The sequence below is a fragment of the Neovison vison genome, chromosome 7 (genome assembly GCF_020171115.1).
Source record: "Neovison vison isolate M4711 chromosome 7, ASM_NN_V1, whole genome shotgun sequence".
Lineage (NCBI taxonomy): Eukaryota > Metazoa > Chordata > Mammalia > Carnivora > Mustelidae > Neogale > Neogale vison.
The window spans coordinates 32,581,819-32,609,696 of NC_058097.1; the positions used below are offsets into that span (position 1 = coordinate 32,581,819).

The window sequence follows — 27,878 nt, forward strand, 5'->3', positions numbered from 1 at the left end:
CGTTCACTACTTTTTTGACATTGTTTCTTTCTCTATGGCAATCAACAATTAAATCTTTGAAAAGCGCTTATGGCTCATTTTCACGGACAACCAGAAGGAGCAGGTGGACTGCTTCCTACACCACAGCCAGCCTTGGAGGGGAAAGAATTCCAAGAAATAGATGGTGAAAGCAACTTTAAAAAGAAAAAATAATAATAAAAAAAAAAGGAACACGAGCAAACTCCGAGTCTATGCATACACGGAGAATGATGAAGTGGTGAGTGGATTTTTAATTTTTTTTTTTATTTTACTTTTAAGTAATCTGTCTGCCCAAAATGGGGCTCGAAAACACAACCCCAAGATCAAGCGTCACGTGCTCCACGGATTCAACCAGCCAGGCACCCCCAGTTGGATTTAATTTTGAAAGAGAAGGCTACAGGATGAAATCCAAATATCTTATTCTACATTTAAGTAAGCTCAGTCAGTTAAGCATCCAGCTCTTGACTTCAGCTCAGGTCATGATCTCAGGGTCAAGAGACAAAGCCTTGCATTGGGCTCTGTGCTCCGCATAGAGTCTTGCTTGCGATTCTCTCTCTCTGCCCCTCCCCACTGCTCATGCACACTCACTCTCTCAAGTAAATAAAGTAAGTCTTTAAAAAGAAAGAAAGAAAAATAGATAGATGGATGGATGGATGGATTGATGGGACACCTGGGTGGCTCAGTGAGTTAAGCGTCAGCCTTTGGCTCAGGTCATGATCCCAGGGTCCTGGGATCGAGCCCCCACATCGGGCTCCCTGCTCAGTGAGGAGCCTGCTTCTCCCTCTGCCACTCCCTCTGCTTGTGGTCTCTCTCTGTCTCAAATACAAATAAAATCTTTAAGAAAGAAAGAAAGAAATTTCTATCTTGGCAGCCTCTGGGTTGCTCAGCTGGTTAGGTAACCAACTCTGGATTTCTCCTCAGGTCATGATCTCAGGGTCCTGGGATTGAGCCTTGCGTGGGGCTCCACACTCAGCATGCAGTCTCTCCCTCTGCCCCTCCCCACCACTCCTGCACACTCTCCCTAAATGAATAAAATCTTAGGAAAAAAAAATTCCATCCTAACTTGTGACCTAGTAGGTTAGAGAAAACATATATTTGAAAGGAAAAATAAACAGAGGCAGGCTTTAGCAAGAGTGGGAAGCAAGTAATTCAAGAGCTGAAAAGAGGAAAGACAAAAATGAAGGACTTGGAAGACAAAGAAGTCAGGATTTTGAACTGTATCTTGGAGTGTTCAGGGAGTATGTCAACCAGTTTGGCTGGGGCAGAGAACACAGAGACCGAAGAAAATGGGAGAGAAAAAAAAAAAAAAAAAAAAGAAAATGGGAGAGAGTCCATGTTTACAGCCGTCCCACAGTTCCAGTCCATGGTTCATATGCCTTCTACTCCTCTCCCTATCTGGACTTGAGTCAGTGCAGAGACAAGGAACCACTACAATTTGTTGACCTATTAGCTAAACATCAGTCCCCAGAACTCAGAATGTTAGTAACAGTTTTACTAAATTTAATCTCAGAACAGCGTAACATTGAGGTGCACTGTGAATTCAGATTTTTAAATACCTGTACTAAAAATAGCAAAACTACTGTAAAAGTCAAGACAAGGATCTACAAATCAAAACAAGAATTTTTAAACTCAGACACTCTTCCAAAAACTGCTTAAGAACATACTGACATCCTCTAAAAGAAAAGGCAGAAGAATGGAAAGTCTTAGGAAGTGATAAAGTTTTAAAAACAGATTTACAATCAGTTTTTAAACAGTAATACCTCTGGGAAATGGAAATTCCTTAATCCCTTTGAGGGCAATATATTTGAATCAGGAATAACAACATCCTGTCGCTACAGAAGTTCCAATGTGAACCTTTTACAGTATCCCTAACATTAAACAGCAAGTAGAGGAGAAGACCATTTCTAATCTGTCAAAAAGAAAAGCAGCCTGTTTTGGATTCATCACCTATCTTTGCCAGACACATATGCAGAAGCTTCAGCAAAACGAAACTAGGGAATTTCAAGGTTTTAGTTGACAGTGATTACTTAACTGGAGCTTATTTCTGCGAAATGAAACTACCAGAAGCTTTAGGTATCAACTGGCTTGTTGCTAAACCACAAGTCTATGCTTTGGTCTTGGAAATGCTAACAGGATAGAACCCATGAACCTTTTATTAAAACGTGATGACCATGGAGAGCGCCCTTGAAGCTTAGCAACAGAGGACTCAACTCTAAAAGGTTCCCCTCTGGAAAGTGAGGATGGGTTTGACATGTAACCCAGCGCCAGTCCTAAAACGCTTGACTGCGTTTTCCAAAAAAGGTGGGATTTGGAATAGTAGCATATAGCAGACACCAGCCCACTAGAAGCAGATGGAACCCACCAACTCATTTTACCCAGACCTCCAAAAAGGTACACAGAACTGTCTGTGCTTGCCAAAGCAGGGCAGATCTGAATGGGTGAATATACTAAAATGTTTCACAAAGGATTACTTATGGTATTGCATTTGCCTACTGTAGCCCCCGGTGTAAAACAGGATCTGAAAAATGAAAAATAATTTGAAAGCTCATCCTCCAAATCAAGCTAAACACACACACACAGCCCAAATTTTTATTTTACAAAATAAAAAAAGGCTCAGTAACCTATTCCGTCACAGGGGCTCTTCTAGAAGGGTTATCTAGCCGGAAACATTCCCTGCTTATGTCCATAGTTCACCAGGGGCCAGGTAAGATTCCATTTTGTAACAGCTGAACTTTATACAGAAAGTCATTAATGGTGCAACATTCACTCATTAGCATGAGCCTACCCACTCAAGAATGAAAAGCATTGGCTGTATCTGCCAGGATGACACCTAACGGTGAGAAGCTGGAGCCGAGGCTCCTGAACTCCTAGAAAGTTCCATTGGCCTCAGAAGAAAGAGCTCACTATCTCCTCCAGCCTAAACTTAGCTGTCACCCTATTTCTCAATCCCCACAGAAAAAGGCATTGCTAATACCAGAAAATTATTTTAAATAAAAAATTAAAAGATAGGAAAAAGGGTCAACAGCAGGCAAAACCTTACAGGGCTGACATGATTCCTGTTTGGGATTGGGGGAGGGGGAGGAGCTTTCTAGATGTTTCTATTATTGGCAAGGAAAGCACCTCCAGGTCCTATACCACCGAAAGGCACTAACACAGGAATGTTCTCAAGGAATCAATGATTTGCCTGTGCTAACAGACTTCATTTTGGGGTGTGCTGATGGGGAGCAAGATGGGGAGAGCTGGAGGGGGGAGAGGGGAAGGCATGTTTGATTGGGGGGATGGGAGGAAAGAACAGATGGATAAGGGGGCCAGGAAAGGTGGGAAGAGTGTGGATGACTAAGGGAGGTCAGGGGAGGATGTGGATGGCTAAGGGGATGTCCAGAGAAGGCCTGGGAAGGCTGAGGGGAAGAAGAAAAAGGTGAGGACCGCTAAGGTGTGGGGGAAGGTGTGGATGGTGGAGGGATGGAGGGAAGGCCATCATCCCCCAGGGAAGCGGCAACGAAGGCAGGCCAAAAGGGGTGGCCTCGCCCAGGCTCCCCCCAATCCACCTTCTGTGGGCGTGTGCCCGGCTGCGCGTGTGCAAGGGCCAGGCCAGCAGGCCGCAGGGCCACCACTCACCCCACGACTCCCTGGTTGTAGTTCCTCCGCTTCCACGGTGTCCCGCTGTACACGCCCCCGCTGCCGTCGGCCCGGCCGCCCCCCGCGGCCCGCCCTCCGCTGGGCTGCAGCAGGCTGTAGTTGAGTCCGTAGGTGCTGGCCTTATTATCGCGCTTCCTCTTGTTGCTGCTTCCTGAGGCCGGGTCCGCGGGATCCGCGGTGGGGACGGCGGCGGAGGAGTGTGGGGACGAGGACGCGGAGGGGGACGGGGACGCCGAGGGGCCCGCGGCAGCTCGGCGGGCCCAGGCCGCCGGCTGGTGGTGGTTGTTGTTGTTGTTGGTCGTCTCTAAGGGCAGGAAGTCCCGCTGCTCCGCGGACTGCGCGTGGCCGCCCAGCAGGCGCTCCCCGGAGCGGTACATGCCGGCCGGGGCCGGGGCCGAGGCCGGGGTCGCGCCGCCGGGGCTGCCGGTGCTGCTGCCGCTCCCGCCGGTGGCCGTGCTGCTGCCGCCGCCGCCGCCGCTCGCGCCGCCGCTGCTGTGACAGTGGTGGTTGAAGTAGAGGTTCCTCAGCCCCTGGGTCGTCTCCCAGATCTGCATCCACAGACTGTTGGACGGTCCGAGCTGCTCTGGCTGGAACCAGGCGATCCTCGGATCCATCAAACGGCGGCGGCCGCTGCCCCCGCCCCTCCCGGCCGCCCGCAGGGCCGCCGCCGCCGCCGCGCCTCAGGCGCACGCCCGGCCTCGGCGGCTGCTGCTGCTGCTGCTGCTGCTGCTACTGCTGCCGCTGCTGCCGCTGCTGCCGCTGCTGCTACTGCTGCTCGGGGCCCGCCGCGGGCGGCGCGGTCGCGCAGGGAACCCGGCCGGCGCCGGCGGCGTCGCTCCCGCCCTCGGGGGCTCCGCGGGCCCTCCCCCCCTCCCTCCGCCCCTCCGCCGAGCCCCTGTCACTGGGGTCCCCGTGCAAATGGCGGCGGCGGCGGCGGCGGCGGCTGCGGAATAGGGCGAGCAGCGGCAGCGGCGGCGGCAGCGGCGGCGGGGGCGGGGGCAGCAGCGGCGGCGGCGGCGGCGGCGGCGGCAGCGGCGGCAGCGGCGGCGGCAGCGGCAGGGGCAGCGGGGGCGGCGGCGGCGGCGGCGGCGGCGGCGCGGCGGCGCGGCGGCGGCGGCGGCGGCGGCGGCGGCGGGACGCGCCTGCTCGGTAGCGTCCTCGCTCCTCCGGCCCCGGGGCGGGGCCTCCTCCAGCCCCGCCCCGCTCGCTCCGCCCCGCCCCGCCCCCGCCCTCCCGCGTTCGCCCCGCCCCCGCCGCACCGCGCTACCCGGTCAGCCCCGGCGGCCGCGCCGTGCGTCACAGAGGCCGCGGTGCGGCGCGGCGGGGGCCACAACCGCCTGGCCCAACCGTCCCCGCGCCATTTGAAGAAGGAGCCGCATGTACCTGAGCGCACAGGCACCCTTGATGCGCGCGCCGTCCCCGGTCTGGGTTCCCGGTCTCTGAAACCGGGAGAGGCCGGCCGGACGCCGGCCGGCTCCGCAGCGAATGGATTGTGGGAGGCGCCGCCCCCACATCGTCCCCTCCCCCACCCAGCGGCCTCGGGAACACCCTCCGCTCTCGCGACCCCTCCCGAGATCTTCGCTCCAAGGCCGCCTGGGGGGGGGCGGGGGAACGGTGGGGGGAAGAAAACGTAACCCGTCCTCGAGCATGTGCTTTGGACCCTGCATGGACGTGGGCTGCGCGGGCACCCTCGCTGCCCCCCGGGCCCGCGACGCTGCGTCCTCGTGGGGGTTTGGAGCAGCAGGCGATGGCGGATCTTCTATCCCAGTCCAGACTGAGGAAGCCTGCCCCCGCCCGCGTGGCTGGACGTGCTGCTTCGTTGAGCGTGCACACCATGGGCTCAAAACCACCTGCACACACCCAAAACCCGCTTTACACACACATGCGCACGGGGACGCGCACGGATGCACAGACAAGGAAGCAGGCACACATGCTGCTTGGTGTGGAAAGAATCCTCACTAGCCCCAGGGTGCATCAGCAGCCTTGGAAAGCTCTCGTCGGTACAGAATTAAGTTTAAGGAAACCCAAAACCTTTTAAGTCTAAAATGAGGACCATGTCGTTGGCATAAGTAGAAAGATTTTCCGTAAAGTGGTTATTTGCATATCTTCCCAATCCCAATTCCCAATAAACGACAAGGAAAGGGGAATTTTAAGTATTCTAAATCATAAAGAGAAAAAAAATGAGTGAGCACGTTTCCTCTGTGCCTTCTGAGGTTGGTCCAAAGTCTAGAATGAGGCTCTGATGCCCGATTTTGGCCTTCTACTTTGGGAGCTCAATATCCTGGAAAGTTTGGAATTTAGGGCAAAGATGAAAAAATACTGGTCAAATTCAGACGCATTGCTCTACCGTTTTTCTTGCTGAAGGAACAACATGGCCATAAACAGGAAAGCACATCCCAAAAAACCCTAAATAAAAATTTGGTTTATCCTATTTGTTGCTAATTTACTATGAATTAATATTAAAAATATCCTCAGGGGCGCCTGGGTGGCTCAGTGGGTTAAAGCCTCTGCCTTCAGCTTAGGTCATGATCCCAGGTGGGATCCAGCCCCGCATGGGGCTCTCTGCTCAGCGGGGACCCTGCTTCCTTCTCTCTCTCTCTGCTTGCCTCTCTGGCTACTCGTGATCTCTGTCAAATAAATAAATAAAATCTTTAAAAAAAAAAAAAAAAGTATCCTCAAAATGAAATTTGCTTTATACTGAGAATTAGAAAGACAGGAAAATGAGTGGTATTTTTAAGGCTATTCACACTGACAAATTATACAAACATAAAGCATTGTATAGAAACAGGTTTCTTTTGGGGTGCCCGGCTCTTGATCTCTGGGTTTGGATTCCTAGCTCCAGGTTGAGTGTAGAGAGTACCTAAAAATAAAAAATATATAAAAGAAAGAAACAGGTTTGTTTGATGACTTCAAATTTGTTTCAAAAATCAAACAAGAGTGGGGTGCCTGGGGGCACCTGGGTGGCTCAGTGGGTTAAAGCCTCTGCCTTTGGCTCAGGTCATGATCCCAGGGTCCTGGGATTGAGCCCCGCATCGGGCTCTCTGCTCGGTGGGGAGCCTGCTTCCTCCTCTCTCTCTGCCTGTCTCTCTGCCTACTTGTCATTTCTGTCTGTCAAATAAATAAATAAATCTTAAAAAAAAAAAAAAAAAAAAGAGTGGGGTGCCTGGGTGGTTCAGTCAGTTAAGCGTCTGCCTTTGGCACAGGTCATGGTCCCAAAGTCCTGGGATGGAGCCTCTCTAGGGCTCCCTGCTCAGCAGGGATCCTGCTCAACCCTCTCCCACTCCCCCTGGCTTGTGTGAGCTTTCTCTCTCTCACTCTCTCTCTGTAGAATAAATAAATACATCTTAAAAAAAAAAAAAAAAAAAAACAAGAGGGGCGCCTGGTGGCTCAGTTGGTCAAGAAAAAAAGAAAAGCCGAAGTAAATTGGAAAGCTGAAAAATGCAGACATTATCAAGGCCCCACCATCTAGAAATAATCCCCTTGAAGACTTTGTTAAAACATTTCCAAAAACCTGTCCCTGCATGTTATGTGTCAAGATAGGCTTTTTTATTTTTACTTACTTATTTTAAATGCTATCCAGTCTTTAAAATGTGTTTTTTCAGATGTCCAAGAACACATTAAATGCCACTGATATCTAAGCCAAAAATAGTCAAAGTTAGTAATAGTTCTAACCAGAAATTAACATTTGTTATATTTGATAACCCATTTATTTAAGCAAACCTAAAAACTACTAAAGTATTGGCAAAATTATCAAATGGGTTAATATAAATAAAAGAACTCTATGAAATGCAGGCTGTGAGGCAAGACATTACTGTTAGTTCACCTGCAGGGAATGCTGACTACTTAGCCCCATAACACAATCACGTTTCATAACATTCTTTCAGTAAATCTTAAATGTCTATCATCCATGCAGAACGAGCTATTTGCTTTAGAAAAGATAAATAAACAGCCAGGGTCTTTGGCTGCCATCCATAAATTTACTGCCTGGTTAGGGAGGGAAAAAGAGGTAAACATTTAAAGTCAAATTGCAATTTATTCAATTAATTTCAACAAGTATGTCTTGAGCAAATATGGACCATTGTTGGGGCTACCGCAATACAGCAATGAACAATACTGATGAGGTCCCTGCCTTCATGGACCTTACATTCTAGTGAATAAGACAAGCATGTAAGGTCAGACAGTGTTGAGTGCTGCAAAGAATAAGCAGGCTAAAGGAAGAGTGACGGTGTACTATTTTTAGATGGGCTAATCAGGGAAGGCTGTTCTGAGGAAGTGATATTTGAGCAGGGAATTAATGCAGCAGTGGGCCATGACCATCTAGGGAATGATCTATCAAGCAGAGAGAATAGCAAGTGCAAAGGCCCTGAGGCAGGAATATACTTTGCATGAAAAATGGCAAGGAAATGTAATTGAGTGTTGAAATGTATGCCATGGTATAAAATTGTAATGAGTGTTGAATGTCTACCATGGCATAGAATTATAAAGTAATTCTTGTGGGAGTTTCCTCAAAAATCATCCAGTTTAAAGTAAAACAGCAGGGAATTCTATATACACAAAAACGTGTTCATTTTCCCCAACAAATCTGCAGTGTTTTGTCTCAAAATAATCTACTACTGCATTCAGAGAGATAGACTACACTAATTTCAATAATAAATTTTGATTACTCAACCTTTTCATTTTGCTATTTAGAACAAAAGAACAGACACTTATTACAGTCTTCAAAACCATCTGCATTAAATTGATGAGCCAAAAAACACAGCTATCACAAACCCAGACACTTTGCTCCATAATCTAATGTCCTATTCATTCTCAGTATTCTTGTTCCTAGGGGGGAAAATGTTGAGTCAATGGTTTCAACTTGGAAGATTTACTGAAACATCAAGATTCTGCAGAGTAAAAATCAAGTGCAAAAATGAGAAGAAAGCAAATTACCCAAGAACCAAACAAATTTAAATATTTCATTGATTTATTAACTTGAATAAAACTGAAGGGAAATGGCACACACATTGTACTTCATGGCATTATTAATAATTGTCATTATATTTAAATCTGGATTCAGAGTCCAGAGTGCTCACCATCACGCCATGGAACCACCATCATTATATTTAAATCTTAGGAAGGATGGGATCATATTATTTCACTCCAGAGTTAACAAGAATCACAAATGATAAGTCATATAGTTAAAGTTATTAACATCCTCAGTGTTTGGGTTCTGAAGCATTTGCTCCTGGTATTAATAATCTTGGACTTGGGCCCCCTTTATAAACTTTCCCCTTTTGCACACAATATACATCACTGTACCATGGTTCTTTTCTTCCTCATGAATACAAATAGGATTCCAAGTAGGAGAATCTTTTTCAATGAAATTTCAAAATAATAGGCAATGTGGAGGCCTGTATCTTGTTCTGGACTGTCAAAATTTCTTCCATTCCTGTTTTAAAAACAAAATTGCTTAAGCTTTGTGCCATTCTGGAATCCTTGGAGTGAATGTGTGTGTGTGTGTGTGTGTGTACACACGTGTCTAAGTTTAGGAAATTTTTAGTATAATTTATATATTATAAAATTCACCTGTTTTTTTAATATATTTTTTAAAGATTTTATTTATTTATTTGACAGACAGATATCACAAGTAGGCAAGGAAGCAGGCTCCCTGCTGAGCAGAGAGCCAGACGTGGGGGCTCGATCCTAGGACCCTGGGATCATGACCTGAGCAGAAGGCAGAGGCTTTAACTCACTGAGCCACCCAGGTGACCCAAAATTTGCCTGTTTTAAGTGTACAATTTAATGAATGATTTTTACTACATTTACAGACTTATGCAGGTATTACCAACCCCAAAACGATCTCTAGGGATTATCTGTAGTCAATCTGTTTCCCCAACCCCATGCCCAGGCAAGTATTAATCTACTATTTATCTCTATAGATTTGCCTTTTCTGAAGGCAAATTTTTTAAATTAAAAAAAAATCTTTTTAAGTATTTAAAAAAATTTTTTTTAAAGATTTTATTTATTTACTTCAGAGAGAGAAAGTGAGCATGAGCGGGGGGGGGCAGAGGGAGAAGGAGAAGCAGACTCCCTGCTGAGTGGGAAGCCCAATGCCAGGCTCAATCCTAGGACCTTGAGATCATGACTCCAGCTGAATTACCACTTCTTTTTAATGCACACTGCTGGGCAGTCTGTGGGAGAGGGAGAGAAGACCTCCCTAAGGTGGTCTTGCCTAAGAAAGTGCTCACCCACAACTGCTTTTGTCAACTGTCACTGAAATTCCATTTCTAAAAACAAAGCCCTTACTGTCAAAATCTCACTCCAGAATGTTCTCTGGCTAGACCCCATATAACTTGAAATGCAGTCCAGAGCTGCCTTCTTTAAAAAGTTACTTGATATGGTTATTAATTAAATTAATTTAATTTAATTAGTTCACATGGACTCCCCTATGTGGGTGGGTCTTATCCTATCAGTTGAGGGCTCAAATGGAACCAAAGGCAGAGGAAAGAGGAATTTGTCCCTTTTTTATTTTCTTTTTGCCTTATTGATAGAACTGGGCCATTTCAAATCATCTTCTCCAGCCCTCTGGCCAATATTTACATCATTGGCTTCCCTGCTTCTCAGGCCTTCAGACTCAGACTCAATTATACCACCAGTGTGACTGGGTCTCCAGCTTGTGGACAGCAGACTGTGGGACTTTTCAGCTTCCAAAGTGCATAAGCCAATTTCTCAAAATGAATATCCATACGGTGCACCTGGGTGGCTCAGTCTTTAAGCGTCTGCCTTCGGCTCGGGTCCTGATCCCAGGATCCCAGGATCCGGGGATCGAGCCCTGCATTGGCTCCCTGCTCAGCAGGAAGCCTGCTTCTCCCTCTCTCACTCCCCCTGCTTGTGTTCCCTCTCTCGCTGTGTCTCTCTCTGTCAAACAAATAAATAAAATCTTTTTAAAAAATAAAAATAAATAAATATCCACATAAATCTCTACATATTGGGGCACCTGGGTGGCTCATTTGGTTACCTTTGGTTCAGATAATGATCCCAGGGTCCTGGACTCAAGTCCCGCATTGGGCTCCCTGCTTAGCATGGAGCCTGTTTCTCCCTCTCCCTCTATCACTCCCATTGCTTGTACTCTCTCACTTTCGCTCTCTCTCAAATAAAATCTTAAAAAAAACCTCTACATATGGATATACATTAGGTATACAATAAATCCAAATAAGTCATACATATGAAAATGAAAAGTGGGGGTGCTATTGTAACAAATTCCTAAAAATGCAGAAGTGGCTTTGGAACCAGGTAATAGGTAGAAAATGGAGTTTGAAAGTCCATGCTGGAAAAAGCCCACATGGCATGAACAGACATTTACTCATTTATAAAATTTTATTTTATAAAGATTTATTTATTTGTTTGTTTGTTTGAGAAACAGAGAGCTCACGTGCATGAGCAAGGGGAGGGGCAGAGGGAGAGGGAGAAGCAGACTCCCCACTGAGCAGGGAGCCCATGCTGGGCTCGATCCTAGAACCCTGAGATCATGACCTCAGCCAAAATCAAGAGTCAGTCATTTAACTGACTGAGGCTCCCAGGTGCCCCAACATTTTATTTTTAAGTAATCTCTACTCCCAACACGGGCTCCAACTCACAACTGTAAGATCAAGAGTTACATGTTCTCCTGACTGACCCAGCCAGGTGCCCCATGAATAGACCTTTAAAAGTATGGGCACCTGAGTGGCTCAGTTGGTTAAGTGACTGCCTTTGGCTCGGGTCCTGAATCTGGAGTCCTGGAGTTCTAGTGTTTTGTGGAAGGTAGAAATTGTAGGCAATGAAATTGTATATATATTTTTTAAAGATTTATTTATTTATTTGACAGACAGAGATCACAAGTAGGCAGAGAGGCAGGCAGAGTGAGAGGGAGAAAAAGGCTTCCTCCCGAGCAGAGAGCCCAATGCGGGGCTCCATCCCAGGACCCTGGGATCATGACCTGAACCGAAGGCAGAGGCTTTAACCCACTGAGCCACTCAGGCACCCCTGAAATTGTATATTTAACTGAAGTGATTTCTAAGAAAAAAAGGGTTGAAGGTGCAGCTTGGCTCTACCTGGCTGCTTATAGCAAAATTCAAGAAGAAAGGAATGAGTTAACAGACAGAATTGTTAAGCAAAAAGGAAGTAGAACTTGATGATCTGGAAATTTTTCGGTCTATGCATATTGCAAAAAATGAGAACAATAAGGATATGGCCATGCAACCATTTGAGTTATTGGGTAATGAGCGTGGGTGGGAGTCACAGATTAATCAGCCACCCCCAGAAGGATAACTGCTAGGAGGAGGATATGGGAAAGAACGAAAGAAGGAAGGCTGTCCGACCTCGTGGGTTTTACAGGATCAGCCCATAGAACCATTTAGCTGAGCTCACACACTATTCTTCAAAACAAGGGAAGAATGATCCCAAAGGCAATTCGGAGGCCAGTCAGGGCTTTCTCCTTGGTTTCAAAGTTTTAAATACTTAAAATCCACATCCACCCATACAACCCACACACAACAGAACCGAATCGCCCCATGACTTCACGTTTTTAATGATTTCCAAAGTCAAATTGCTCCTTCAACGCTCAAGTGCTTAGCTGGTACTCTGCCCAACCTGGCCAGGCAACACTTGGTCTGTCATTCATTTCCACCCCACTCCCCTCCGGGATGTTTTGTGGCAAGCCTCTTCAACAAGAGAATTGCTATCCAACAGAAGTAAATATGCTTGGAACGGGTACATCATGTTTGGACCACCTCAAAAGGAAGCAGAAAGGCAAATTTTATTTCTGGACATGTGTAAGCCAAGCCACAGGCGCTTTTTCTAAGGTAAAATGCACAACAAAAGGTGCCAAGTGTTTCCCTTATTGTGTATCTGAGCCCAAAAGGCATTCCATTCAAGGAAAATTTGAATAATTTAAGTGCAGCCAAAATGGTGAGTGGCAATTTCTGTTATCTGTTTGGCAGATGTGCAAAAGAGCCGATGAAAATTCTGCAGGCTGAGGACAAATGGACTGCACCCATTACACAGCAAAGAAAGGCGAGTCAGAGAGTAGAGCACAGCCTCGGGGAGGCCACACAGCATAATGCCACAAAGAGAAGTTGCCGAGGTTACCATTTGGGAAAAAACACTGTGACATCATGCTGGTGGAACAGTTTCCAGTTTGTAGCCCCCGATCTGCTTCGAAACTAGTCTATATAACAAATTTCAGATACAGCGAAAGTCATTCCTCCTAGGGCTGGAGAGAACAGAGACTTGGTTATTCACCATCAGTAATCGCAGGGGACTATGACCACAGCAACACAAGATTATTGACCTTGTTCAAAGTTCTAAAACCGGACCTGAAAACACACAACCACAATGAATGTTCAATGATTAATCAGCATCTGTGAATGGATGGCCAAAAAACAGTGAGTTAGAAGATAGCATTTCCATTTAGCTTTTTAAATCATAATTAGGTGTGTGTGTGTGTGTGTGTGTGTGTGTGTGTAAAACGTTACAATCTCAGGGTGACACTAAGGTTGCATCAGCTTGATGAATCTGTTCAAGCCACACATCTTGCCACCATGGCTCCAAGGTCATGACTTTGACTCCTATGAAGATCAAAAGCGGAATTCATCCTCTTGGCCAAAATAACATCCTTCCCAGGAAACATTTGGATACTTAACCAGTTGCAGTCTTTGCCATTTATTCAAACATTCGTTCATTCATTCCGCCATCATTTAATACTGGGGCACAGGGGGGATTAAGTAAGGGGACCTGGTCACAATCCAGTGGTCCATGGCTGTGTGCTTGTGTTTCTAGTTAATATATGTCATCGTGGCCAAATCTTTTTCCCTCTGGCTGAAATGCAAGCACCTGGAGGACAGGCTGGAAGGATGTATAACTCAAATGGGGCACCTGGGACCCCCTAGAGCAGAGTGTCCTGGTGGCACATCTTTGGACTTCCAACTGGTAAGAGGGAGGAAAGAAGAATGATCTGGGAGAATCTAGCTCAATAGATTTCAAGGAACAAAGTGTGAAATCCTCTCCTTTCCCTACTTATAATGGTGCTGTGGACACATGTGCTAAGCACCACTGTTCTAAAATTGTTCAAATCCATTTTATTGTGACCAAGCAGTTGAGAAAATTTGACTGTAGTAGAAGACTGTGTTCATCTAGAATACTGTATCACCCATGGCCCATTTCCCCAAATCACTTTGAATTAAATATCTATCAAGTATGAGAGATCCCGAAGTAATGTTCTCTTATTTTCATTTCTTTTGTAGCCCTTCCAACTCATAAAACATGCAAGAAGCACAAAAATATGGAAAGTGCACAAGAAAATTTCTTGAGGGGCGCCTGGGTGGCTCAGTCAGTTAAGCGGCTGACTCTTGATTTTGGCTCAGGGTTGTGAGACTGAGTCCCACATTGGGCTCCATGCTGGGCAGGGAGCCAGCTTAAGATTCTCTCTCTCCCTCTTTCTCTGCCCCTCCACACCTAAAAAAAAAAGAGAAAGAAAGTTTCTTGAAAGGTCCCTGTGGAGTTGGACCAGCTTTTTTTCTTTTTTAAGATTTTATTTATTTATTTATTTGACAGAGATCACAAATGGGCAGAGGGGCAGGCAGAGAGAAGAGGGGGAAGCAGGCTCCTGCTGAGCGGAGATCCCAGTGCAGGGCTTGATCCCAGGACCATGGGATCATGACCTGAGGCAGAGGCTTTAACCCACTGAATAACCCAGGCGCCCCTTGGACCAGCTTTTATGTAATACTGAATAATGGGCTTTCAGGGATGGAGAAGGAAGATAAAAAAATCCACTCATTAAAAGTCACACACACATTTGGAAAAAATCTCAACATCAAGCGTCCATTTGAATTATAATACACTAAAATCTGTGTTTCTCAGACTGATAAATGTGAAGCAGTATAATGATCCCCAGTGCTGGTGAGGGAATGGGAGAAACTAGTCTTGTTCACGGTCTACGGAAGGATAAAGCAGAGAAAACGCTTTGGAGGACTATTTTGGTCCTATCTATCAAACTTATGTGTATATCCTTTGACCCAGTGTATTAGTCAGCTCCAGCTGTCTAATCAACAAAGTCTGTCAACCACAGACTTTGTGGCTTCCATAACAGAAATGTAGTCTCGTTGTTCTGGAGGCTAGAAGTCCAAGATTAAGGTGCAATCAAGTTTGGTTTCTGCTGAAACTTCTCTTCCTGACTTGAAGGTGGCATCTTTTTCCTGTGTGCTTACATGTGCACATGCAGAAAGAGAAATCAGGTGTCTCTTCCCCTTCTTATAAGAACAGCAGTAACAGGGGCGCCTGGGTGGCTTAGACCTAGGTAGTTAAGCCTCTGCCTTCTGCTCAGGTCATGATCTCAGAGTCCTGGGATCGAGCCCCTCATCAGGCTCTCTGCACAGCGGGGAGCCTGCTTCCCCTCCCACTCCCTCTGCTTGTGTTCCCTTTCTCTCTCTCTCTCTCTCTCTATCAAATAAATAAATAACGTCTTTTTAAAAAAAGTATTTAAAGTTGCTTTGTCTATAGTAGCCAACATAAGCACCCACCCAGAAGGAGGCAGTTACACAAATTAAGGTATATTCGGTCAATAAAACACTACTATGCACCTGTTAAAATGAATGAACCAGCACTAAACATGTTGACATAGAGAAATCACTAAAATGTTATCATTAAGTGGAAAAAGCAAGGTGAAGAGAAGTGTGGGATATGATCCAATTTCTATTAAAAAAAAAAAAAGTACCAGTATTTTCTCTAACGGTTTGTAAGAAACCATTGACAGTCATTAGCTCAGAGGAGTGGACTGGGAACACGGTGGAAGCATTTGTTTCCTCCAGCCTTCCCCACTGTCTGTACTTAGCCCGCCCTCCCTGCTGTGTGGAGGTATGTTACTTTTGTTTAAAAGTTGAGGTAAATTTCACAGAGCAAAAACTTCACCATTGTAACCATTGGAAAGTGTATGATTAGCAATACTTAGCACTTTCACAGTGTTACCCAACGATCATCTCTATAGAGTTGCAAACATTTTCATTACCCCGGGGGGACAGCTCAGTCCTCATTCTCCTCTCCCACAGCCCTTGACAACCACTAATCTGCTTTCTGTCTCTACAGATTTACCCATCGGGATGTTTTATAGAAATAGAATCATATAATATGTGGGCTTTGTTTCTGGCTTCTCATGCTTAGGGTAATGTTTTCTTTTCCTTTTTTTTTTTTTTTTAAAGATGTATTTATTTGGGGTGCCTGGGTGGTTCAGTGGGTTAAGCCTTTGCCTTTGGCTCAGGTCATGATCTCGGGGCCCTGGGATCGAGCCCCACATCGGGCTCTCTGCTCAGCCGGAAGCCTCTCTCTCTGCCTGCCTCTCTGCCAACTTGTGCTCTTTCTCTCTCTCTGTCAAATAAATAAATAAATATCTTTAAAAAAAATTATTTGAGAGCACATGAGTGAATGAGGGGCAGAGAGAGAGGGAGAGTGAGAATCTCAAGCAGACTCCCTGCCGAACACAGAACCTGGGGCTCATCCCATTACCCCAAGATCACAACCCTGAGACCGCGACCCGAGCCAAAACCTGAGTCAGATGCTCAACTGACTGAGCCACCCAGAACCCCCACCTCTTTTTTTTTTAAAGTAGTCTCCATGCCCAACTTGGGAATTAAACACAGGACCCTGAGATCAAGAGTCTCACTCTACGAACTGAGTCAGCCACATTTGACGTTCATCTGTGTTGTAGCATGTAACCCTTCTTACGGCTGTATGAATAGATCACATTTAGTTTTTTCATTCATCCGTTAATGAACATTTGGGTTGTTTCCTTGGGGCTATTGTGAATAATGCTGCTCGAAACATTCATGTACAAGTTTTTATTTATTTATTTAATTTTAAATATTTTATTTATTTGTCAGAGAGACAGAGAGAGAGCACAAGCCAGTGTCAGGCAGAGAAAGAGGGAGAAGCAGACTTCCTGTCAAACAGGGAGCCTGAGGTGGGACTCGATCCCAGAACCCTGGGATCATGACCTGAGTCAAAGGCAGACACCTAACCAACTGAGCCACCCAGGCTCACATACAAGTTTTCGAATACCTGTTTTTGGTTCTTCTGGGTATATACCTAAGAGTGGAATTGCTGGCTTGTTGGATAATTCTATGTGTAATATTTTGAGGATGAGTGTTGGTTTTTCCTCTGTAAATATTTAATTTCATGCCATAAATGAATTGGTATGTGAAAGGATCTTGAAAGCTCTTTTAGTACATCTCTAGAATTAATGGACATTGACAATGGACATTATATTATCTAAATTAAAATAGTAACTTGGATTTAACAATATATTTTGCTTTAGGGCCTGTTAGATGTCTTGTAGAAAATGGACACTCGAGTGTTCTTGCTATTGAAAAGTGTATCTCAAAAGCATATAAGCATTCTTTGATAGCACTAGTATCCTTAGACAAAATACAATGCAATAAAGAGTAATTATTCTAATTTTTAGCGATATTGTTGGTTCATTAAAAAAATGACTGTTGGGGCGCCTGGGTGGCTCAGTGGTTAAAGCCATTGCCTTCGGCTCAGGTCATGATCCCAGGGTCCTGGGATCAAGCCCCACATCGGGCTCCCTGCTCAGCAGGGAGCCTGCTTCCTCCTCTCTCTCTACCTGCCTCTCTGCCTACTTGTGATCTCTGCCTGTCAAATAAATAAATAAAATCTTAAAAAAAAAATGACTGTTGACCAGTTCTCACCCATTAGGATCACTATTATAAAGAACAGTGAAGATAACAAAATGTCAAGGATGTGAAGAAATTACAACTTTTAGGCACTGCTGGTGGGAACAGGATGCTGAGCTGCTATTGAAAACAGTATGGTAGTCCCTCAAGAAATTAAAAATAGAACTACCATAGATCCTGCAATCCCATTTCTGGGTATCTACCCAAAAGAATTGCAATCAGAGATTTGATGATACATATATGTGTTCATAGCACCATAATTCACAGCCAAGAGGTAGAAGCAACCTAAGTGTCCATCAACAGGTGAATCAATAAACAAAATGTGTTATGTATCTCTCTATAGATAGATAGAGATTGAGATAGTTATATGGGAAAATATACATTCACACACACACACACAGTGGAATAATAGTCTGCCTTAAAAAGGAAGGAAACTCTGGGGCACCTGGGTGGCTCAGCTGGTTAAGCATCTGACTCCTGATTTTGGCTCAGATCATGATCTCAGGATCATGAGATCAAGGCCCATGACCAGCTGCACACTCACTGGGGAGTCTGCTTTGGATTCTCTTCCGTTCCCTCTGCCCCTCCCACTGTGCTCTTTCCCCAAACCCCCCCCCAAAAAAATAAATAAATAAATAATTTTTTTTTTTTTTTAAGGGAAGGAAACTCTGATCCGTGTTAAGACATGAATGAACCTTGAAGACATGTTAAATGAAATAAGCCAGTCACAAAAACAACAATATTATATAACTATATGATTCCACTTATACAAGGTAGCTGGAGTAGTTAAATTCATAGAGATGGAGAGTAGAATGGTAGTTGCCAGGGGCGGGGTTTGGGGAGGAGGCAGGTAATGTTTAATGGGGACAGAGTTTTGATGGATGATGTGGACGCACAACTGCGTGAATTTCCTTGATGCCATTGGACCATACACTTTAAAAAGGTTAAAATGGCAAATCTATGTTATGTATATTTCACCACAGAGAAAGGAACATACACACAAAAGTAAATAAAAATAACTATTGAAAAAAATTAACTACTACTGTTTTGTTCTATGAACAAAACATAGAAATAAAAATATTGAAAAAATTAACTACACAAAACATAGAAAACATAGTCTCTTTATAGAGCTTACTATCTAGTAGGGGAGGCAATGACAAATAAAAATTCAATACACGGCAGCTCCCAGGTGACTCAGTCAGTTGAGCGTCCGATGGACTCCTGATTTCAGCTCAGGTCATGATCTCGAGGTCGTGAGATCAAGCCTTGCGTGGGGCTCTGCACTCAGCATGGAGTCTGCTTCTCCCTCTCCCTCTGCTCCTCCTCACTGCTTGTGCTCGCTCTCTCTCTCTCTCTCTCTCTCTCTCAAATAAATAAAATCTGTTTTAAAAAATCAATACGTACACACACACATACACTTAGATTCACATACATATGTATCTTTATAAAATCAGTTTCTTTCTGAAATATAGATGTGCATTTTTTTTCTGTAACTTTCTTTTCACTCCACCATCTTAGACATCTCTCAGTGTTAGTCCATGAGACCACTTGCCTCCTGTTTCAACTCTGTAGAGAATTGCACACGGAACCACGCCATAGTGACTTAGCCACACCGCAGTGAGAGGGACATTTATGTGCTTTGCAATCTTTTGCTGGTATAAACACTGCTCTGAGCAAGATCTTCAGAAAAGCTCACGTCATTCTACCTCTTAAAAGCAGGTCTTCTCAGTTATCATATGATCTCCCTGATACAGGGAAGTTGAGAGGCAACATGGGGGTTTGGGGGGTAGGAAAAGAATAAATGAAACAAGATGGGATCAGGAGGGAGACAAACCATAAAAGACTCTTAATCTCACAAAACAAACTGAGGGTTGCCGGGGCTAGGAGTGTAGGGAGAGGGTGGTTTGGTTATGGACATTGGGGAAGGTATGTGCTATGGTGAGTGCTGTGAAGTGTGTAAACCTGGCCATTCGCAGACCTGTATCCTTGGGGCTAATAATACACTATATGTTAATTTAAATTTTTTTAAATAAATAAATTTCAAATAAATTTTAAAATTTAATAAAGAGAATTAAAAAAAAAGCAGGTCTTCTGATAACAACTCTATTTCTACTTTTTAAATTAACTCCCTAGACCTATCCAAGCATTCATCAAAATGACCCCCCTCACAGATAGAAATGGGGGCACAGTTTGGATAAGAGAGTTCTTATATATATTTTTTTAAATGCCTGTTGTCGCTCCTAAATGAATACATTGTTTTTCAAAGCAAGGTGTATTGCTCTGATTTTCCAGTATCTCATTTCATCTCATTCCTCTTCGGTAAGAATTTAGCAATTCCCTTATCAGCTTATCAGCTGCACTTTCACACGTGCTTCAGCAAGAATTTCCATCCACACACCCACAGATTAGATCTTGAAACTTAGCCTTGAAGATGCCCGGGCATCTGCGGGTTTTAAGTTTTAGGGTGAAAGACCTCCCCCTTGAATTCACTTCCCGTGTAACCGGCAGTGACAAGGCAAAAGTGAGGAGCACCCTCATATTTTCCCACTAGAAATTTTTTTAAAACGTCGCTTTCCCAATTCAAACAACTATATGGTTCCAATCCTGAGGAGACCAAAATATCATTTAATCTAGCATCAAATTAATTTCTCCTAAATAGACATGTAAACTGACTTAAGCAATTTTTGATATCTGCAGAAGGAAATTGGTTTGATAAATGGAAATGAGAATTCTCTTCTATCCTAAGGCGAGAAATCGAAGATAATCGCCTTGCCCATTAACTAACAGTATTCCACCAGTATGGCTAATGCACAAAGCTATTATACACCCAGAATATAAATTTATGAATTTACAAATCTTACGCACATGCACAATCCCCTCCTCCTTCCCAAAACACAACTCTAATACGTCTTGTGTTGCTTTGGGTTCTCTGGGAAGCAGACACTGAGCCAAGGTGTCAAGGGCAAGCAGTTTATGTCCGTGATCCCAGGAGATGCCAGTGAGGGGAGGGGAAATCAGATAGGGACGGGGGAGGGCAGCAAGAAAGGTTTGTTTTCAAGCAGGGTCCCAGCGTGAGTAACTAAGACTTAATCCTGCTGGAGAACTCTGGGACCTCAGAGGCTCCCTATGGATGGGGTAAGAGAGCTGGGTATTTCTTCCTTCCTATTTCTTCTTCCTGCCAGTCGTTGATGGAGGGATTTTGGTGGGGTGGGGTTGGAGGGTCATTTCATCCATTCCTTATACTTCTGAGCTGTCATGCTAGGGCCAATGGGGACCTAGGGGTCAAAGAGAGTCCTCAGGCAAGGAAATTCGGGGATTGGCAGCTGTTAGTCCGGCTGACATGCACCGAAGTGGTGAGAATGAGGGTAGATCGCCACATCTTTCGTCCTTAAAAGAAGAGATTCCCCCCAGAATTTATTCGGCTCTGCATGTCATTACACATATCACAGACACTCCCACTGCCATTGTCGGCAGGGACTCTGCAAGCCCCCCTCTCCCCCTCAACACACATACACACCTCCCACACACAGTGAGTCCCTCACTTGTCATCTCCCGCAGGAAAGAGCATGATGAGCACTACAGATCCCGGTTCTTTTGAAAGCCCTCTTCAAAAATCTAGAATGCAGGAGGTTTCTCGGGTTTCTGGTTGTCATCTTTCTTTCCAAATGTTAAGAGAAGAAATCTGGGCCAATTTATGGAATTAAAAATACAATGTTCTAAATGTATATGTCAAATGGTGTTAAGTACCAAAGAAGAAAAATACAGCAGAGAAAGGGGATATGTATATGTATATATATATATATATATTTTTTTTCTTCCTTTTTACCCTTTAGTGATTCAGACTCTAGCTAGGGTCTTGTGCACAGTCACACAAGTTCTCAAATATTCAGCATTGCCTATAGCAGAAAAAGATTAGCAACAATCTAGACATCCGTTTATGTAAGAAACATCCGTGTGTTTCATAAACATTAACTCACGTTAAGACTCAACAACACACCTGCCCAGTGGCAGGGTCATTATTCATGATTCCCTTTTTCGGATACGAAACCGAGGCATAGAAATTAAGTCATTTGTCCAAGTTTATGCAGTGAGGAAGGGGGAGCGGCAGGATTTGAACCCGCACTGTGCGGCTCCAGCGTCTAATCTCTGGAGCTGGATAGTCTGCCTCCCTCTCTGGGGGAAAACTGATGGAATTATGGTTCCAGCCCTTCAGTGGAATTCTATGGAGTTGGCTTAGAGAATGAAGGTAGTTCTGTGGATTTGGGTATGGAAAGACTCCTAAGATATTAACTACCAACATCAAGGTATGGAACAGTACAGAGAGTAAACGATCATTTGCATCCCACATGGGAGAAGAACACATATATGTGCTTTGTTATGCAAAGAGCATTGCTGAAAGGACACATGCAAAACCAGTACGGGCGCTTCTTCCGAGGAAAGGGAAGACACAAAAACTTTTCATGGACTTTTTCTGGCATTGTTTTAACTGTTTATCATACACTTGTAATACCTGTTTCATAATATATAAGTTAAATGTAACTTCAAAAAGTTGGAAGGAACTATAACTTCTTTTAAGATTGTATTTATTTATTTAAGAGAGAGAGAGCAGGGGCAGGAGGGAGGGAGAAGCAGGCTCCCTGCTCAGCGGGCAGGGAGCCTGACTAGCAGACCCTGAAATCATGACCTGACCAACCCTGAGATCATGACCTGACTGACTGAGCCACCCTTGTGTCCCAAAACTTCTTTTAATAGAGCAATGGAAGGGGCGCCTGGGTGGCTCAGTCAATTAAGTGCTTGCCTTCCGCTCTGGTCATGGTCCTGGGGTCCTGGGATCGAGTCCCACATTGGGCTCCTTGCTCAATGGGGAGCCTGTTTCTCCCTCCCCTCTGCCTGCATGCCTCTTCCCCTGCTTGTGCTCTCTCACTATCTCTCTCTGTGTGTCAAATAAATAAATAAAAGCTTTAAAAAATTGTTTAAAAAATAGAGCAATGGAAAATGTCATGTTTTGAATTTTGCAGAACTTACTTACCTTATAATTCAAGGTGAAATACCAAAAGTGATTAAGTTTTTTATCTTTCACATGGCTTTAAACTGGGGGGAAGGAGATAGCTTATCAGGCTATTTTCTTTTCTTTTCTTTTTTTAAAAAGATTTTATTTATTCCTTTGATAGAGAAAGAGGTCACAGGTAGCCAGAGCAGCAAGAAGTGGGGGTGGGGAGCAGGCTCCCTGCTGAGCAGAGAGCTTGATGTGGGGCTCGATCCCAGGACCTTGAGATCATGACCTGAGTGGAAGGCAGAGGCTTGATCCACTGAGTCACCCAGGTGCCCCATCAGGCTATTTTATCAAAATGTGAAAAGCATTAAATTCATGTGCAAATTTTAATGGAAATAATTGCATAATATGGTCGATTTCATTGGAGTATGTAATGTTTTAAAGAGTGTGACAGGGACGCCTGGATGGCTCAATGAGTTAAGCATCTGCTTTGGCCCAGGTCATGATCTCACAGTCCTGGGATTGAGTCCCACATCGGGCTCCCTGCTCAGCAAAGAGCCTGCTTCTCCCTCTGCCTGCTGCTCTCTCTACTTGTGTTCTCTTGCCTCTCTGTCTCTCTCTGACAAATAAATACAACCTTTAAAAATAAATAAATAATTAAAATTTTTTAAAAAGACTGTGACAATTTTATGGGGGACTCCAGGAAGCTCAGTCAGTTGAGCGTCCAACTCTTGATTTTGGCGTGAGATCAAGCCCTACATCAGGCTCCACACTCAGCGTGGAGTCCACTTGAAGTTCTCTTTTTCCTTCTACCTGTCCCCCTACTTGCACTATCGCTAAAATAAATAAAATCTTTTAAAAAATGTGATTTTAAACATTTTCTGACTTTGTACACTAATCTTTGAAATAAAAAAGGAAAAAAAGCAGGCAACTATTTGAAATAGCTTTGTGAAATCATTCTGGCTCTATGTCCTATATCCGTTCCACTGTCTGCAATTTAAAATCTGATGGCCCGGGGCACCTGGGTGGCTCAGTGGGTTAAAGCCTCTGCTTTCAGTTCAGGTCATGATCCTAGTGTCCTGGGATTGGGCCCCGAATCGAGCTCTCTGCTTGGCGGGGAGCCTCCTTCCTCCTCTCTCTCTGCCTGCCTCTTTGCCTACTTGTGATCTCTGCCTGTCAAATAAATAATGAAAAATGAAATATTAAAAAAAAAAAAGTTCTCATTAAGAGAGAAAAAAATTAAAATAAAATAAAATCTGATGGCCCTAAAAATGACCCACTGTTTCTATTAACAACATTTATTGTGAAAAATCTTCATTTCGGGATGCTTGGGTGGCTCAGTCAGTTAAGCATCTGCCTTCAGCTCAGGTCATGATCCTAGAGTCCTGGGATCGAGTCCTGCATCGGGCTCTCTGCTCAGCATGGAGCCTGCTTCTCCCTCTGCCTCTGCCTGCCTCTCTGCCTGCTTGTGCTCTCTCTCTGACAAATAAATAAAATCTTTTTAAAAAATTAAAAAAAATTAAAAATCTTCATTCCTTCCTGTTTTACTTGCATGACTTTGTCTTTTATGTTAAATAAACTCAAGAAATTGGTCCCTACAAATGAGAGTAGCAAAGTGTTTTTCCTGATTTCATACTAAATGGAAGTAATTAAAGGAGCTCCTTTATTTAAAAAGAATTTGTTCTTTTTATGGACAGGCATACATCACTGAAAATGTTAAAATTTTAGGGCAGCTGTGTTCTCAAAATTAGGATTCCTATATAAGATTAGGGAGGATAAAAATATACTTAAGCAAATACTGGAAACCACTTGCTTATAATTTCTCACTCTACATAGAAAAAGGATAACTCAAGTTAATTCTGTTCATTAAAATAAGAAAATGCTCAATTAAGTGGGCCAGAATAGTTTCAGTTAAAGATACACATTTTTCCAATAGGGCAAAATTTGAGAATCTTCTACTACATAAAGACATTACATTTTTTTGGTTAGAGAGTAAAACTAAGATGAACTTGTTTTTCTGTTTATTTACTTTTTTAAAAGTTTTTACTTAGGGGCACCTGGGTGGCTGTCGGTTAAAGGACCTGCCTTCTGCTCAGGTCATGATCTCAGGGTCTTGGGATCGAGACCCACAACGGGCTTCCTGCACAGTGGGGAGTCTGCTTCTCTCTCTCCTGCTGCTCCCCCCAACTTGTGTTCTCTCTCAAATAAATAAAACGAAAAATCTTAAAAAAAAAAAAAATTTTTTACTTATTTGTTTGAGACAGAGTGGGAGAGAAGGTATGACCAGGGGTAAGGGCAGAGAGAAGCAGGCCCCTGAGAACCCTGGGATCATGACCTGAGCTGAAGGCAGATGGTTAACTGACCAAACCAACCAGGTACCCTGTAAGGTGATTTTTTTTTTTTTTAACAAAGGTAAAAAGGTGAACTTTTAACTGGAAAAGAGGACAAGATAAAAAGCCCAAGACACAAGACCTGGAAACTCTCAATGCTTCTTACCAACAGAAATAGTAAATGGGCTTCAAGGTATAGGAGGGAAAAAACCCAATATCTTTAAAAAGGAAATTAGGATTTCTTAGGGAAATGTTTCCTCAACTCAAACTACAGGTATGTTCCACCTAGCTTGGTCCCGACTTTCTCATCTCAAGAAACAGACCGTTATTTGATTAGCTCCGGAAGCTTTAAACCAGGCGCGCTCCTGGGATTTTCTTTTGCTCTCTTCTCCACATCGAAGGCGTGACCCAGTCACTCATCTGTTCGCTGAGAGTAAATGAGCAACCCTAACCCTAACCCTAACTCCATCCCTCAGCTGCTCTGGTCTCTTTCTGCCCTTGACAAATCCCCCCAAAGTCTCTCTCCCTAGCAGCTTCCCTTCCCCACCTCGCACACTCCTATCCATGTCCCTAAACCAGTGGAACTTCTTCATGTCTCTTCTTAGTGGATCTTAACCCGTATTCCACACGATTGGCCCCGTCCACCTTCTGAAAGCATTCCCTGACCTTTCATTTTTCTGGATTTTCTCCGACCTCCCAGGGTCATTCCTTCTGTGTTTCCCTTCAGGTGCATCCTCCAACCAGGCCACCAAAAACTAGATTTCTCCAAGGCTTGGTCTCACTCCTCCCTCCATTCTCTTTTTACTTCTTTCTAGACAAGTAGTTCCCAAAGTGTGTTCCACACATCCTTTTGGGGGTCCCACAAGGTCAAAACTATTTTTGTAATAATACTAAAATGTGACTTGCTTTTTTCGCTGTGTTGACACATTGCCTGTGGGCACAAAAGCAATGGCTCATCAAACTGCTGATGGTTCCTATGAATCAAGGCACTGACACCAAACTGTACCAATAGTTATTGTATTCGTCCCTATCACCCACTTACAGAAAACAGAGCTGCACTTAAGAAGGTGCTTGATGGGGATGCCTGGGTGGCTCAGTTGGTTAAGCATCTGCCTTTGGCTTAGGTTATGATCCCAGGGTCCTGGGATCGAGCCCCGCATTGGATCTCTGCATCTGCTCAGCAGGGTCTGCTTCTCAGCCTGATCCCACTCTCTCTCTCTCTCTCTCAAATAAGTAAACCTTGGGGCACCTGGGTGGCTCAGCTGGTTAAGCAGCTGCCTTCAGCTTGGATAGTGATTCAAGAGTCCTAGGATGGAGCCCCACGTTGGGCGCACTGCTCAGCAGAGAGCCTGCTTCTCCCTCCCCCTCTGTCCCTCTCCCTCTTATGCACTCACTCTCTCTCTGTCAGATAAAGTCTTTAAAAATAAATAAATAAATAAAAATGATAGTAAATATTTTAAAAAATAATCTTTTAAAAAAAAGATTTTATTTATTTATTTGGCAGAGACAGACACAGCGAGAGAGGGAACACAAGACGCTTAACAACTGAGCCACCCAGGCGCCCCTAATAAATAAATCTAAAAAAACACAAAACAAAACAAAAATGTGCTTGATGTTGTATGTTAAGTATACTGAAATTTTTTTTAAAATGCACTTGATGAATTAGTAAAAATATTAAGTTTTATTAAACCTTTTATTAAACCTTGACTCTTGGGCGCCTGGGTGGCTCAGTGGGTTGAGCCGCTACCTTCAGCTCGGGCCATGATCTCGGGGTCCTGGGATCGAGTCCCGCATCGGGCTCTCTGCTCAGCAGGGAGCCTGCTTCCCTCTCTCTCTCTCTGCCTGCCTCTCCGTCTACTTGTGATTTCTCTCTGTCAAATAAATAAATAAAATCTTTAAAAAAAAAAAAAAAAAACCTTGACTCTTGAACATACCTCTTTCCATACAGGTATGTTATCCTTGTACATTTAATAAAAAGACCGTATTTCCTTATTGAATTAATTTGGCAACTCAGTGGAAGAGCAATTGGCCATATAATTATGGGTCTATTTTTTGACTGGACTTTCAATTTTGTTCTTCTGATCTCTGTCTTGCCTCAATAACTATGGTTTTACAGTACGTCTTAAAATCAGGTTGTATAAGTTCTCCAAACTTGTTCACCTTTCAGAACGCTGTTTCGAGGCAGTCTGGGTGGCTCAGTCCGTTAAGCATTTGCCTTCGGTTCAGGTCATGATCCCAGGACTGAGTCCTGCACTGGGCTCCTTGCTAAGCAGCAATTCTGATTCTCCCTCTCCCTCTGCTGCTCCCACTGCTTGTGCTCGCTCTCCCCCTCTCTCTGACAAATAAATACAATCTTAAAAATAAATAAAATAAAACAAAAGGCTGTTTTGGATATTCTAAACCCTTTGCATTTAACATAAATTTTTTTTTTTTAAAGATATATTTATTTGACAGACAGAGATCACAAGTAGGCAGAGAGGCAGGCAGGGGGTGGGGGGAAGCAGGTTCCCCACTGAGCAGAGAAGCCGACACGGGGCTCGATTCCAGGACCCTGGGATCATGACCTGAGCCGAAGGCAGAGGCTTTAAATCCACTGAGCCACCCAGGTGCCCCTCCACATAAATTTTAGACTCAGCTTATCAATTTCTACAGAAACACTTGCTGAGATTTTAATTGGGATTGCCTTGAATCTATAGACCAATTTAGGGAGAAATGTCATCTTCCAATCCATGCACATGGTGTATTTCTCCATTCATGTAGGTTTTAACTTCTCTCAACAATGTTTTGTAGTTTTCAATGTACATGTACTGTATTATTTTTTTAAGACTTATTTATTTTAGAGAGTGGGGGAGAGGGGCGGAGGGAGAGAGAGAATCAAAAAGCAGACTCCCCACTGAGCACAGAGCCCAAGACAAGGCTATGGTGCGGGAGTTGGGGGTGGTTGGGATGTTGATCCCAGGACCCTGAGATCACAACCTGAGCCCAAATCAAGAAATCAAGAGCTAGACACTTAACCAACAAAGCCACCCAGGCACCCGTATACTGTATATCTTCTCTAAATTTATTCCTACATTTTTGGATGCTAACATAAATATGATGGTTATCCGAATTTCTTTTTGGATTCTTCATGGCTAATATGTAGAAATATAACTGACTTTGGTATAATGATCTGGAATCCTGGGATCTTGCTAAATT

General features: G+C 44.1%; 1 protein-coding gene across 2 annotated transcripts in view; it reads right to left on the bottom strand.

Moving 5' to 3' along the window:
- TENT4B (terminal nucleotidyltransferase 4B) overlaps positions 1–4,286 on the bottom strand; it is a 69,479-nt gene extending 65,193 nt beyond the window's left edge. For both annotated transcript variants that reach the window (XM_044256191.1, XM_044256190.1), the window contains exon 1: positions 3,637–4,286. In XM_044256191.1, the coding sequence (XP_044112126.1) occupies positions 3,637–4,271 (635 nt within the window). In that variant the 5' untranslated portion in view covers positions 4,272–4,286. The remainder of the gene's footprint in view (positions 1–3,636) is intronic.
- Between the last annotated feature and the right edge of the window lie 23,592 nt (positions 4,287–27,878).